The sequence below is a fragment of the Ostrea edulis genome, chromosome 9 (genome assembly GCF_947568905.1).
Source record: "Ostrea edulis chromosome 9, xbOstEdul1.1, whole genome shotgun sequence".
Lineage (NCBI taxonomy): Eukaryota > Metazoa > Mollusca > Bivalvia > Ostreida > Ostreidae > Ostrea > Ostrea edulis.
The window spans coordinates 52,743,420-52,757,877 of NC_079172.1; the positions used below are offsets into that span (position 1 = coordinate 52,743,420).

The 14,458-nt window shown below is 36.3% G+C and overlaps 1 protein-coding gene across 2 annotated transcripts in view; it reads left to right on the plus strand.

Annotated features, from left to right (window-relative positions):
• LOC125658431 (probable ATP-dependent DNA helicase HFM1) overlaps positions 1-10,741 on the plus strand; it is a 53,358-nt gene extending 42,617 nt beyond the window's left edge. For both annotated transcript variants that reach the window (XM_056149554.1, XM_048889698.2), the window contains 5 exons: positions 560-652; positions 5,030-5,816; positions 5,936-5,979; positions 6,087-6,150; positions 9,578-10,741. In XM_056149554.1, coding sequence (XP_056005529.1) covers positions 560-652; positions 5,030-5,816; positions 5,936-5,979; positions 6,087-6,150 — 988 coding nt within the window. In that variant the 3' untranslated portion in view covers positions 9,578-10,741. The remainder of the gene's footprint in view (positions 1-559; positions 653-5,029; positions 5,817-5,935; positions 5,980-6,086; positions 6,151-9,577) is intronic.
• Positions 10,742-14,458: the final 3,717 nt, after the last annotated feature.

Consider the following 14,458-nt stretch of genomic DNA (forward strand, 5'->3'; position numbering starts at 1 on the left):
TCTCACCCTTAATGCTATTGATGATGAATTGAAACTAAATGTATATTCAGAAAGAGTAGTTAGTCCTTTACAAAAATTGTAAATTTCATGATCCTAGGAAGTAAGGGTTTGGTTTCAGGATTTGAAGGACTTAATTCTTTAAGTTTGCTGATATCATATAAAATCTAAATTCACATTCAGGAATAGCAGTACAGATGTACAAAAACTAGTGAATTTCGCAACCCCAGGGTTTTGACTCTTGGATGGGTCCAAATTAATCATATCGTTTAATGTTAATACATGTATTATATTATGTAAAGCCTTTCATTGGTATATGCACTTTTGAAGGCATTGAAATTTAAGAACACATCTTGTTTTATACTGTTGCTGAATATTAGAATTTAGCTTAGATATATTCAGAACAGGAATTTTTTTTTAGATTGATGAAATCTTGGGACTAGTGATACTTTTAACTAGTACTCAGGTGACCAATAAGGCCTGTGGGCCTCTTGTTTAGTTTGTTGACAAAATATTATGAAAACAATGGTCATGACTGCTACAGTAAATTTTTATATTGCAGAGAAAATGAAACAGATTTTGGAAGTTATGGAGTACAGAGAACTGACACTTACGGATACTGTGAATCTGTGCCTTTTGCCCCTGCAACACCACGGTATGTACATGTATATTAGCTTTCAAGATTAACATATTCTATTATCATTAAGTATCTATCAAGTACCGGGTATTTTTATTCCACCGCCACAAAGTGATTGGGGCATATAGTTTTACCTTTGTCTGTCCTTCCCAGTATTACAGACTTTATTTCTAAACATCTTGAGATATTGAATTGATTTTTTGAATGCAGGTGTATATTGATGAGTTATTACAGATCGAATAATTTGAGTTCTGTTCTGGTTCGTTGATTTTTGATGGAGTTGTGCCCCTTTAACATAGAAAAATTATTGTTTTGACTAATTTTCCGGACTCTTTCTAAACATCTTGAGGTATTGGATTGATTTTTTGTAGGCAGGTGTATATTGATCAGTTACATATTGAGGTTGATTTTGTTCTGGTTCATTGATTTTTGATGAAGTTGTGCTCCTTTAACATAGAAAAAATTACTATTACGATCAGTTTTCCTGACTTTTTTTCCTAATCACCTTGAGATATTGAACTGATTTTTTTTGTATACAGGATGTATATATTGATGAATTACAGATTGTGTTTGAGTTTTGTTCCAGTTCGTTGATTTTTGATGTATTTGTTTTATAAATGCTTGTTAAATTTGTATGGTCCGAATTTCGAAAAAATTTTCTGCCTTGTAAAATTGCTGTTGAATCATCGCATGTACATATTTATGAGGCTGTACTGCATATCATACGTTACTTTACCTGTTTTAACCTGAATTAGTTGATTTTAAATTGGTGTTTACAAACAACTGTCACTCGGCCATTTGAAGTCAGTCACGTGACCAGTTATGACTTTCAAATCATTGGTGATCTTATCTGCGTGTAAAGCTGTGTATTTGGTTACAACAGTACTGTATACTCGTGCCATAAGTTTAAGATGTATAAAAATAATTAAATACCTAATAGTAATTCGTTGCTTTACGCTCTTTTAGCCTTAGGGACGAGATCAAAAGTTCAATGTAGGACAAAAAACTAAATTCACATAGTTTTCACCCCCCCCCCCCCCCCCTTTAAAACTAAACATGATGAATGTTAAAACTAATCCATTAATAAGTACAACACATGATTATAAATAACACTATGTATACCCTTTCTACTGATTATTAACAAATTAAAACTATTAAATGTTCATTAAAATGTAATATTATTGATATGTGGTTTTTAAAAGTCGCTTGTCATTTTTCTTTTCCCACTAAAGTGTAATGGATGTCGGACGACAGAAACTACTGGAGAATTTATCTCCCCTCCCCCTAACTATTTGAATTTAGTATTTATCCGACAACAATCTTTTGATTTCGCCCCTTAAAGTTAGATAGTGCCTTTGATTTTTATATACCTCATGTTGGGATTCCCCTGACGGTGACCTGTGTGGGGCTATTTATAGACGCAAATTTCTGCGTTCCTGCTACTAATTTACTTTTCAAATAATCTTTTCACTGTTTTCTATTAGGGCTATTCCAGAAATAAATACATGGGGGGGTGGGGGGGGGGGGGGGGGGGGGGGAGGCACCTTTTGTATATACCAAGCACCCATAAAAAAAAATAAAAAATTACCCCATGACCCATCAAATTAATAAACTCATTTTACAATGACCCATCTAATAAATAAAAAAAAAAACTAACCAGACCCACCACAAAAATATTTTTAAAAATGAAAACGGTACAAATCTCGCGAGGTTTTCAAGACAAACATTCTAGTCAATGACGCGGTAATGCCTGTGCGACATTGTATCACAGTAGTTCTGAAGAAACGATGTCACATCAACAATCAAAGGCATCTATGGCGGGAATGTTGGAAAGATTGGGAGTCCAAACGATGCTATTATCATGAAATGGGTATGGATATGTTTTTCCACGAATAGTTCGTCTTCTAATGGAGCCCGCGACCGGAGGCCTCTATATCACCATCACACCGACTGATAAATATAACGCATCGGTACCCTCATATAAATCAACTAAGGTTTGCCTATTTTTATTAGAAAACGGAGTACCTATTGGTTTCAAAATATTCCCAAAATCGATGCACTGTAAACTGTAATAATCTACAGAACAGAGTTCGCCGCCATCACGTCCAAAGGGACCCTACTAAACGCGCCTCTAATTTGAAGAGTGCCGTAATGGGAAATTATGCGCTGCAAAGAGCGACAACTCAAATAGTTCTATGTTACTTCCGATTTCCGATTTCGAAAGCAGCATTTCGAAAGCACGTTTTCAATTTTCCCTCCGACGTTTTGTAACCAACATGACAAGAGCGACAATAAAAATATTCTGAAAACTCAACACCCACGTGGCACAAAATAAAACAATAGAAACTACCCACTACCCATAATAAATATTTTTTTAACAGTCCAACCACGGACCAATTAAAATATGAAAAACTACGACCACCCACACAAAAAAATATCGTTTGCCGCCCGACCCCCCCCATTTGATCATTTCTGGAACAGCCCTTACATGCAAATGTTTTTATGCATGTAATTAAGGGAAAGTTGATAACTTTAAAAACTAATTATCTGCTTTAAAGTTATCATGTACAAAAATAATATATGAACATCGTATCATACAGCTTTAAAGCCTATAAAGGATTGTTGTTACATGTAAGCTCTTCATTGTATTAAATGTATGTAACACACAATGCTATACTTTGATGGATTTCCTTCATTTGACTTTACTCCAGTCGGGGGCATTCGTGTTGTGCTGACACATCTAGTTTTTATCACTTGTCTTTTTTTCTAGATTTTGTAGAAATGATGTATTTTATATTTCATACTAGGGGCATTGTTAACAAAAATATTTTAATTGAACTTTGATTATTGATAAATATTTACATTTGCCAATGCACTTCCTTATGTGACAGTACTATTGAAATTGATGTTCAATTTTGTGTGACATGAATTTGGTCATGTGATCAATTTGTTCTTACGTATGAATACAATCACCGCTTCAAAAGTCAGTTCCTGTTTTTTCACCTGGCTTAAATTCTTGCTTATGCAATGCAGTGGGGGATTTAGACCCCCCCCCCTCCCTCTCGCCACAAATTTAAATAATAGAAATAGTGTGAGTAAAATTCCAGATGGGCACCCAAAATGGCTAAGCATTTTGGCTAATACTTGACTTTCACACATACCCTTACGTAAACCCTGGATCCGCCACTGCAATGACATCGTAACAGAAATAAACGCAGCAGGATATTTATACAGTTTATTTTGTAAACAAACAAGAATTTCATCAATTTATAAAAGAGAAACATTAAACATTTATCGTTCTGTTGTTTCATTTTATACAGTTTTAAATACCTTCTGCAACTTCTGCATGGCGAAATTATAAAATAAAGTTCTATGATATTGGAAGCGAAAACATGTGGGCAGAGTTATAAGCCTACATGTATTTACTTCATGATGATAAGTTAACCTGTTGTTTCCTGGCAACTTTCATCACGGCTATGACTCGGCATAATCATAAGCGAGGCTCAGGTTTCGAGGCTCAAAAAATTTACATGTTCATGTCACTGGGTACCGGTGCCAGTCGATTCATTAAAATCCTACAACAGAAATCTCTCAAGTGAACAAAAACTCCGTCAGTTCGTTTTTATTTTATTTTACACACACTGAAGGTAAATAAAAGACACAACCTACCTGCACTTGGTCTAAATCTGTCCTACTGTCTTGAATCGTCTCCTGCATGGCTACAACCACGAGTCCTAACGATGAACATACCGTTGTTTCTTTCCAAAAACCTGACTAAGAGCTTAACGTTAACTTGACCCATCATATCCACCATCAATTCTCTCGGATCCTTTGAATTTCTGTCGAAATCTGTGATAAACAATTGCGTTTTCAACTTAGTAAGCTAGACTGACGCCAGTTTCTCCATCGCTGATCGCGACCAAATCACACCACGGATGTAGTTTACTCCGTTCTTCTTGTCATCATTTCAGTTAACTTTATGCTCTAAATTACCTTTATTTTTACACATGTTTCGTCTTTTTTAACATTTTCAATTAAATTTCTATATCTTATATTCTCTTTGATATTGTTCCTAATTTTTTATTCGATAAAATTCTTATGAACTATATTTTGTGTTCTACGATCGTTATTTTGGTCATCTGCTACATAATCATGGAAGCTCGGTAAGAACACAAATCAAAATAGAAAATATAAATTTAAGAAATAAAATATCATTTTTGAATGTTATTGGGATCAAATCTACTATAACGCCCTTCAGGCGTTGTAGGATTTGATCACGTGACCAACTTCATGTCATATCCCAACAACATTCAAAAATGAAATCTTATTTCTTAAATGAAGTTCCACACAGGTGAATGATTTAATTTGAATAAATTTTCATTTTGTTTGCTACAGATATGGTCAAGTTGTCGCCTGGAGTAATAGTAATAGTACAGAGCATATCAGGCCAGCGTACGAAAACATGAATGGGCAGAGAAGAAATAAAGACATAAGGGGTCAAAAGCAATCCACTCTAAATTCACTTTTAAATGCAGACAAGAATAATAATATGGAAGACACAAATCAGGAGGAGGTTTGGTGTGATGACAAGGAGAATCAAAAGACAGTTCCAAATATGGACTGCAATGTTGCTGAACGGAATGGAAATTGGGGTATGAACACAAAGGACAGAGAGAACGGTTACGCAAACAGACTAAAGCCCCATTCCCAAACAAACGCTCTTCATACAGAGCATTCAAACAGTAAAAACTTTCTAAGTATTCGAAAGACACTGCAACCTGAATCTACCTTTGCATCCAAGAGCACTGAGGGAGCTGGGGACTGGAGTGGTAGCGACAGCGATCTTGTAATTATTGATGACACTGATCCAATAGATAATTACTCTTTGAGTTCGCTGGATGAAGCAACAGATTCTGCACAAGAAGACAACGGTTGTTTTTCAATTTTGCCTACATCAGTGTGTTGTAAGAAGTCCAAGAAGCTTATGAATGCTGAGCAGGAAATGAAACAGTTTTTGTTTGGATCGACTGGCCATTTCCCAGTGCATACCAAGGAGAGCAGGACCTTGTACAATGATAATGAAATGACAGCTATAAGCAAATGCTGTCGTAGTCAGGTCAATAAAGAATCAACAAGTAATCTACCAAAAAGTGAACACTTTGGGAACCAACAAACAACCAAGGTACCAATTGAAAATAGTCGCATCCTCTAAAGAAGAAGACTCAGATTACTCAAACTGACAATATATATGACATAATTTGAATAGATATACATGTACAGTAGTTATGTTCATTGTTTCAGGTGGGCAGCTGTACACCCTCAGTAAAGCAGTTATCAAGTAACGGGTAAATTTCTGAATTTTACAAGTTCTAATGCAACTTAATAGAAAAATATCTGACAGTTAATATTCTCCTTAATTATAGTAATACCTTGGTATGTCTTCCTCTTTCAGATCACATGCTGATGGCACATCTAAACAAGGTTTCTTCAGCAGCATATTTGATTCTTTGTTTTAGGTTAGTGTTCAAGTTATCACAGACACGACAAATCAGAAATATTGAGCTCTAGAGATGGGAATTGTTTGTAGGAGGTGTGCTTGGATCACATTAAACTATTTAACACATTCATTTTTAGCTTTCAGCTCAGGTGAGCTTTTCTGATCGCCTGTTGTCCGTCCGTCTGTCTGTAAACTTTTCACATTTTCAACTTCTTCTTCAGAACCACTGCGCCAATTTCAACCAAACTTGGCAAACGCATCCTTGGGTGAAGGGCTTTAAAGTTTGTTCAAATGAAGGATCATGCCCCTTCAAAGGGGAGATAATCACAAAAATAGGGTGGGATAATTTAGAAATCTTCTCAAGAACCACGGGGCCAGAAGAGCTGACATTTACATGAAAACTTTCTGACATAGTGGAGATTCAAGTTTGTTAAAATCATGACCCCTGGAGGTAGGTTGGGGCCACAATAGGGGATCAAAGTTTTACATACGAATATATAGAGAAAATCTTTAAAAATCGTCTTCTCAAAAACCACTAGGCTAGGAAATTACAAATTTACATTAAAGCTTTCTGACATAGTGCAGATTAAAATTTGTTCAAATCATGGCCTGCGGGGGTAGGATGAGGCAACAATAGAGGATCAAAGTTTTACATATTACAAATATATAGGGAAAATCTTTGAAAATCTTCTCAAGAACCACTGGGTCAGGAAAAAAGAAATTTACATGAAAGCCTCCTGAAATAGTACAGATTCAATTTTGTTAAAATCATGAACCCCCCACCCGGTGTAGGATGAGGCCACAATAGGGGATCAGATTTTTACATACAATTTTATAGGAAAATTCTTTAAAAATCTTCTCAAGAACCACTGGGGCAGAAAAGTTTACATTTAAATGAAAGCTTCCTGATGTAGTGCAGATTCACAGATTCAAGTTTGTTTAAATTATGGCCCCCATGGGTAGGTTGGGGCCACAATAGAGGATAAAAGTTTTGCATACAAATATCAAGGGGAAATTATTAAAAAATCTAAAGAAGAATCACTGGGCCAGAAAAGCTTACATTCACATGAAAGCTTCCTGACATAGTGCAGATTAAAGTTTGTTAAAATCATAGCCCCCAGGGGCAAGTTGGGGCCACAATAGGGGATAAATTCCTTTCAAATTTGGTATGAAGCATCTTTAGGACAAGGACATAAATTGTAAATTTCAGGACTCCTGAGGCCTTAGGGGCAGGACAAAACTGCCAAAAATATACCAATTTTTAAAAGTTTTCTCTACAACTGCACTTCTTTAAGAAAAACTAAATGCATAATGATATGAAGCAGAAAGGCCTCTACCAAAATTGTAAATTTCACGATCCCCAGGGTAGAGGTTCTGACTCAAGGGCGAGGTCAAACTTGGTATAGTGTATACATGTGCAAAACATGTAAATGATATTTGCTTTAATGCTATCAATACTAAATTGAAACTAAATGGATATTTAGAAGGAGTAGGTGGTCCTGTATCAAAATTGTAAATTTCATGATCTTAGGGGGTAAGGGTTTGGTTTCAAGGTGGAGCCAATATTATTATAGTGATTGTCTTTATCATTTGAAGGACTTTGTAAGTGTACTTATACAACAACCTCGGGGTTTTGATTTTAGGGTGGGTTCAAATTAGTGATATTGTATATATCATATTATGTAAAGCCTTTCATCAGTATATGCACTTGTAAGGGCATTGAAGTTTTAAGAACACTTCTTGTTTTATGCTGTTGCTGAATATTATAATCTAGCTTAGATATTCAGAACAGGACATTTTTTCTCGATTTTTAACCCTTGGGACTAGTGATACTTTTAACTAGTACTCAGGTGACCGATAAGGCCTTTGGGTCTCTATTTATTTAACATTGCGATTTTCATTACACTAATCTCGTGGGTACCCGGGTTAGAATAGGTCCTCAGTACCATTTGTTTTTCGTAAGAGGCGACTAAATGGTGCAATCCTTCGGATGAGACCGCAAAAACAGAGGCCCCGTTTCACAGCAAGTGTGGCACGATAAAGACCCCTCCCTGCTCAAAGGCCGTAAGTGCCCAGCATAAGCCTAAATTCTGCAGCCCTTCACCGGTAATGGTGACGTCTCCATATGAGGGAAAGATTCTCGAGCGGGACGTTAAACAATATACAATCAATCACTTTCATTACACTACAGAGATTTTTTCTCGAATTAAGCATCTTCATTCCTTTGGTAGAGGCTATGTCAGGCACCCAAATAGAGCTTGGTAGAAAATAATCGCCCTTTTAGTTGCAAAATACTAAGTATTAGTCCATAGTATAGGTTTGAACCCCCCCCCCCCTCAACCCCCAACCCCCGGCACCGTCAACATGTTGCATGGAATGTTTCTAGATTCTTAGAATAGTTTTTGATCTAGATAAAAGGAAAGACATCTTCGCGAGCCAAGGGTGGAGCGTCACCCGTGGCTCGCGAAGATGGGGGAAAAGGTTGAGTAAATAGATCTGTATAATTATATAAAGATACATTTTAAGGAATTACATCTTGGAGGAAGGAAAACGGATAGAAGGATCTAATATTCTCTTTTTTATATAGAAAACTTTCCAGAGAAATTAATCGCTATCCAAGATTCCAATCTTTGCTGTTCAAGTTTGACAGATGTAAACTATTAATTATCTCGCGCAATCTCGTTCATCTGAAGAGACCTGACCTAAATGTCCGTATCCGCTATTGCTATTTATGCAGAGATACATGAATATAATTTCAGAAGACCGATCCCTGCACCTTGGGTGACCTCATATCGCAACATCATTTATCAAATCTATTGACATTTTTTATTAAGTTCTATAATAAGGTATATATGCATTGGTGTAAATGGTACCTTTTTCCAATGAACGATATCAGAACTTTAAAAGATGTGTGCTGGATATTCCTATATTTAATGGACATCAATTGATACTACGTGCATGCTTTGCCTCTGAAGGACGCTGAAGGTTCAGATTAAAGGTGCTTGAGATGTGTAAGATTTTCGTTTGATCAGCATGCGGCTGACGCATTTACATGCATCTTGACCAAGTTTCCGCTATCGTTAGGTCTCCGCTTACCGTAGTTCTGGTCCGACTGGATTTATGACGATTTCTTGTTCGCGATTCACCCTAGTTTACATTTTGAGAAATCATGAGCCATTTTGTGGAAAACAGTTTCTAAACAACTTTTACAACTAACGCACGGGAGGCTCGCATACTTTCTGTAGGGGATATTTCTTCCATTCTACGATGTTTGGTATCAATTTGCTATTTCAATCAAAAATAGTTAAAAGTAAATTGGATCTAAATTCAAATTTATTAGGCATTCTTTTATATTATAGCTTAGTGGTTAAGTAGTCAATGCACATTTAGGGAAGTATTGCCAACATGAACTTTTCAAATAATATTTCTTCCGTGTTTTCATTTAGTGTTCGCACCACGTCTGCAAGGAGATCATTAACAGATGGGACAGCGAAAGTCTGCCAACATTATCGTAGAAATGACAACTTTTGCAACAGTTCCATGGCTAGAAATTTTACAACCTGTTGCCAAAAATGATGTCACGATAGTGGAATGCGTTGCGAAAGCTGACAATATTCATGAAAAAATTAAGGAAGGAATTCTTATTCCTTTAACAATTTTGATTATCGGGATAAACGTAGGGATTCTATTTCTTGTGATAATTGACAAGAGATTCCATAATCCGAAAGTGGCCTTCATTTCTACACTTGGTGTGGCGGATCTCTTCGTTGGTGTTGTGTCTGTTGGAACATTAATTACGAAGGCGAATGAGAAAACATACGAGAAATGCTTGATACGAATCGGTTTCACTATTTCAACTTGTGTAGCGTCCATTCTCAGCTTAATGTGCATTGCATTGGAAAGGTTCATTGCAATAACATACTCTTTGAAGTACAAGTCTGTAGTGTCTAGGAACAGGGTCACCTTGACTATTGCTGCCATTTGGATTATTTCGGTGGCAGTAGGATTTCTTCCTTTGATGGGGTGGAGAAATGACCATTACCAACAGTATTGTTCATATCTGTACGTACTGCCAGCCAATTACATAATATTTATCACCGTGTTTGGAGCACTCGTACCTTTTAGCGTTATGTTTATAATCTACATCAAACTGTACAGAAATGCTAGACTCCATATCAAACGCATTGAAGCACTGGAAAATATCATGGTTGTTGAAAGGACTCGAGGGAATGTGGGAATTTTACGTTTGTCGAATCGAAGTTGGAGATCTTTAAAAACTATGATTTATGTCTTTGGTTGTGTTTTGATTACATGGAGCCCTTTTGTTGTTGCGTCCTTTGTACAAATCACAGTGAGGCAAGATATGTGCATCCTTAAGGACATTGTAGGAACCCATCTTCTGCTAATGGGATTTTCGAATTCTTTTCTTAACCCGTTGATTTACGTTCTTCGTACGAAAGATTTTCAAGAAAAAGTCAAGGAAAAATTTGAACGATACAAAATTTGCGCAAGTTACAGCCCAGGGAATAACAATAATTAACAGTGCATTGTTTACCTGCATACATGTATATTATTTTCCAAAACGATTAAAGGATTAAATACGAAACTGTTGAGGAGTTCTTTTGGTTAAGCAAACAAATTACACGAATACTATGGAATCGAGTATTTTTCGTGGGGATAAGTTTTTCTAATCGACAAAATTTCCGTGGGAAAATTCGCATAAACGTAGTAGATTTTACTATACTTATTGTTGCATGACCATTAGTCGGGACTGTAAGTTTGAGGTTTACTAATGTATTTACGAAATCCATGATTATTGAAATACTACGAAAAATAATGATTTCATAGTATTTGAAGTGAGTTAGTGCGATTGCTGGTGGAGGCTTTTATACGGAGGTTTGTCATATATATCCCATTTTCTACATGTAGAGAAAATGGTGCTTTGATATATTAAGTTCCTAGACCACGAGTGAATGTAAAGGAAATGAAATTTTAGTCAACTTGATTGTATTTAGACATTAAAAAAAATGATACTGAACCTTGGAAATAAATAATTCGAAGAATCGCAACTGAGGATCATTTTACTGACATGTAATAGTTCTGACTGTAATGAAAGATGAGATTACAAAATATATTTTCTAACGATCATTGTTCTGATGAAACCCTGTTCTATTCGGAAATAGTGTAAATACCCTCATTTAAGCGGTGGTCTAGCTTCATGATACATTTATATCCACGAATTTATATTGTACAGACAGAAATTGTACTGCCATATACCACGACACTAAAACTCAAATCGTAAAAAATTTGAAATACTAAAACCATGAATTCGAAAATGTATGCATTTTTATTTGAAACGTGGAAGATTTGACCTCACGATAGTAAGTGATTCTACAAGTAGAATTTATTTTGCCAATAGGAACAACGCTCAGAAAAGAACTTATCTGTACACAGTGACAATCTATACTGTTCCCTCTTTGCAGTGTCATGGATTTTCACCACAGTGACAGAGCTTTTATTGAAGTTATTCAAACGATGAAGTGTGGTTTTGTCGTCCTTATTGGTTGATCATGCAAAGTTTCCTTCAATACCCACCAATAATGACAACAAACACATCAACCTCCATCTCAAATGATTGCGGAACGCGTTTGATGGTCTGTGATTTATATATTTACAACCATGTTTTCACGAAATGAAACAAAGGCAGGTGGTGGCATGATTTTTTTTCTGGCAGAAAAGATTTTTATGCCCCCCCCCCTCCCCCAATCATAGAAGAGGGGCATATTGCTTTGCATCTGTCGCATTCTGATTAAAATCAGATTGTTATGTCGCTTTGTGCAGCGACATAACATTAAATGAGTGGATCAAAGATGTGATTTTAATCAGATTGCATCTCGGTAGACCTCAAGTTGTCCGCTCAATATCTTCAGAACCATTTACTTGATCGTAATGATATTTCATATGTGGGTTGGTAATGAGTAGAAGAGGACCCCTATTAATTTTCAGGTCAAAAGGTCAAGGGTCAATCCACTCTGGACATTGGAAGATATTGTCCACTCAATATCTTGAGAGCCCTTTCCTTGACAAGACATCAAAGTTGGTACATTGTAAGGAGTAGATGACCCCTATCGATTTTGAGGTCATGGTCAAGGGTCAAACTGAACATAGAAATGTACTGTCCGTTCAATATGTTGAGAACTCATGGACCTCTATTGATTTTAGGTCACATGATGAAAGGTCAAGAGTCAAACTGGTTATAGGAAGATTCTCTCTGCTCAATATCTTGAGAACCCTTTGCTTGACAGACATCAAACTTGGTACACTGGTACATCCTAAGGAGTAGATAACCCCTATTGATTTTGAGGTCAAGGTCAATGCACTCTAGACATAGGAAATATTGTCTACTCAATATCTTCAGAAATCTTTGCTTGACAGACATCAAACATGATACACTGGTATATGTACATCATAAGGAGTAAATAAACTCTATTGGTTAGGGTTCACTTGATCAAGGGTCAAACTGGACACCCAGCTTGGTACATTGTAAGTCGTAGATGATCCATATTGATTTTGAGGTCAAGGGTCAAACTGACTGTCCGCTCAATATCTTGAGATTCCTTTACTTGAAATTCATCAAACTTGGTAAACTGTTACACCCTAAGGAGTAGATGATCCCTATTTGGGTTGACATGATCAAAGGTCAAGAGTCAAACTGGACATAGTAATATATATAATATTGACTCCTATATTAAGGTTCGTTTGCTTGTTTTACACCAAACTTGGTACACTGGTATAACCTAAGAAGTAGATGACCTCTAGTGATTTTTAGATCACATGCTCAAAGGCCAAGGGTCAATCCACTCTGGACTTCAGAAGATATTATCCACTGAATATCTTGAATTGTTTTGGCGCTACTATCAACTAAATGATGCATGTATATAACCCATTTTAATTTTGCACCACAGGGGACATACATTTCTTGTCTCTTTTGTTTCACGTCTCTTGAAGAATGTTTCGCTTATGTCGAGGTCACCAGCTGAAGGTCAAGTACCACAAATTAAAAATCTATACCACTCGGTGTTGTTTATCATCTCAACGCCTATATCGGACTCGGTTTTAAAGGTCTCATCTGAAAGACTCGCGATTTCGCTTTTAATGCTGATCGTTTAGCGCAAAAATCCTTATTAAGGAGGTACTCTACATCGTCATAATGGCTGAATTTCTTTTAAAGCATAGATGAAAATATAAATATCAGCAATATGTGTCTATACCTTTCAAAGACCAATGCCAAGCTGAGTAGCTCACTAGGTTAGCACGTCGACTGCTGAACTGTATAGATCACGGGTTCTAGTCCAGCAGGGGTTTTAATTGTTTTTTCAGATTGCTTTCTACTTAAACTGCATTTTTTGACAAAATAAAGTAAAATTTGAAAGTTTTCATTTTCAAACTATTGTTGTACACATCCTCCACTTTTCATCCATATAATTTTTTTCTGGTGTAGCATTCATCCTTAAATTAAACTGTGCACACGATAGAAATATATCTTTTAGAGGAATTTTATTCACTGGATAAAATATAAAAAATTTGGAAAACTATTTATAGTGAAAAAGTTTATATTTTCCATAGATAATCAATAATTTCGTGGGGATCCGGGTGAGAATAGGTCCTCAGTACCCCTTGCTTGTTGTAAGAGGCGACTAAATTGGACGGTCCTTCGGATCCGGGCCCTGTGTCACAGCAGGTGTGGTACGATAAATATCCCTCCCTGCTCAAAGGCCGTAAGCGCCGAGCACAGACCTAAATTTTGCAGCCGACAATGGTGACGTCTCCATGAGTGAAAAATTCTCGAGCGGAACGTTAAACAATATTCAATAAATCAATTATTTATATTGAAAAAATGTTGCTAAGGGCAATAACCCGTATGCTGGTATTTCCTCTATTATACAATGTTTTCCTTAATGTCATTTCAACAAGTTTTTATCTATTTTTATTGTTCTGTTTTACTGAAATGTGTGGTTTTCTGATTATGACATATACTTGTTTTTGTATGTCTGACATCTTAGAAAAGGTTGCAGCATACACATTTTCTTTGGTTATTAATTGAATTAAACTATATTAAGTGGAAATTGATAGTATTTCCACTTTCAACCATTGCTATTTATAAGTCACATAAGGGTGGAACTACCTTAAATTAAGATTGACGCGGCCAAGGCAAGAGCGGGACTCGAATCCATGACCTCATGATCACAATTCGAACGTTTTAACCACAGAGCCACCGCGGTTGATGGTTTAGCATGGAGCCAAGTACAGCTATTTTACGCATCATT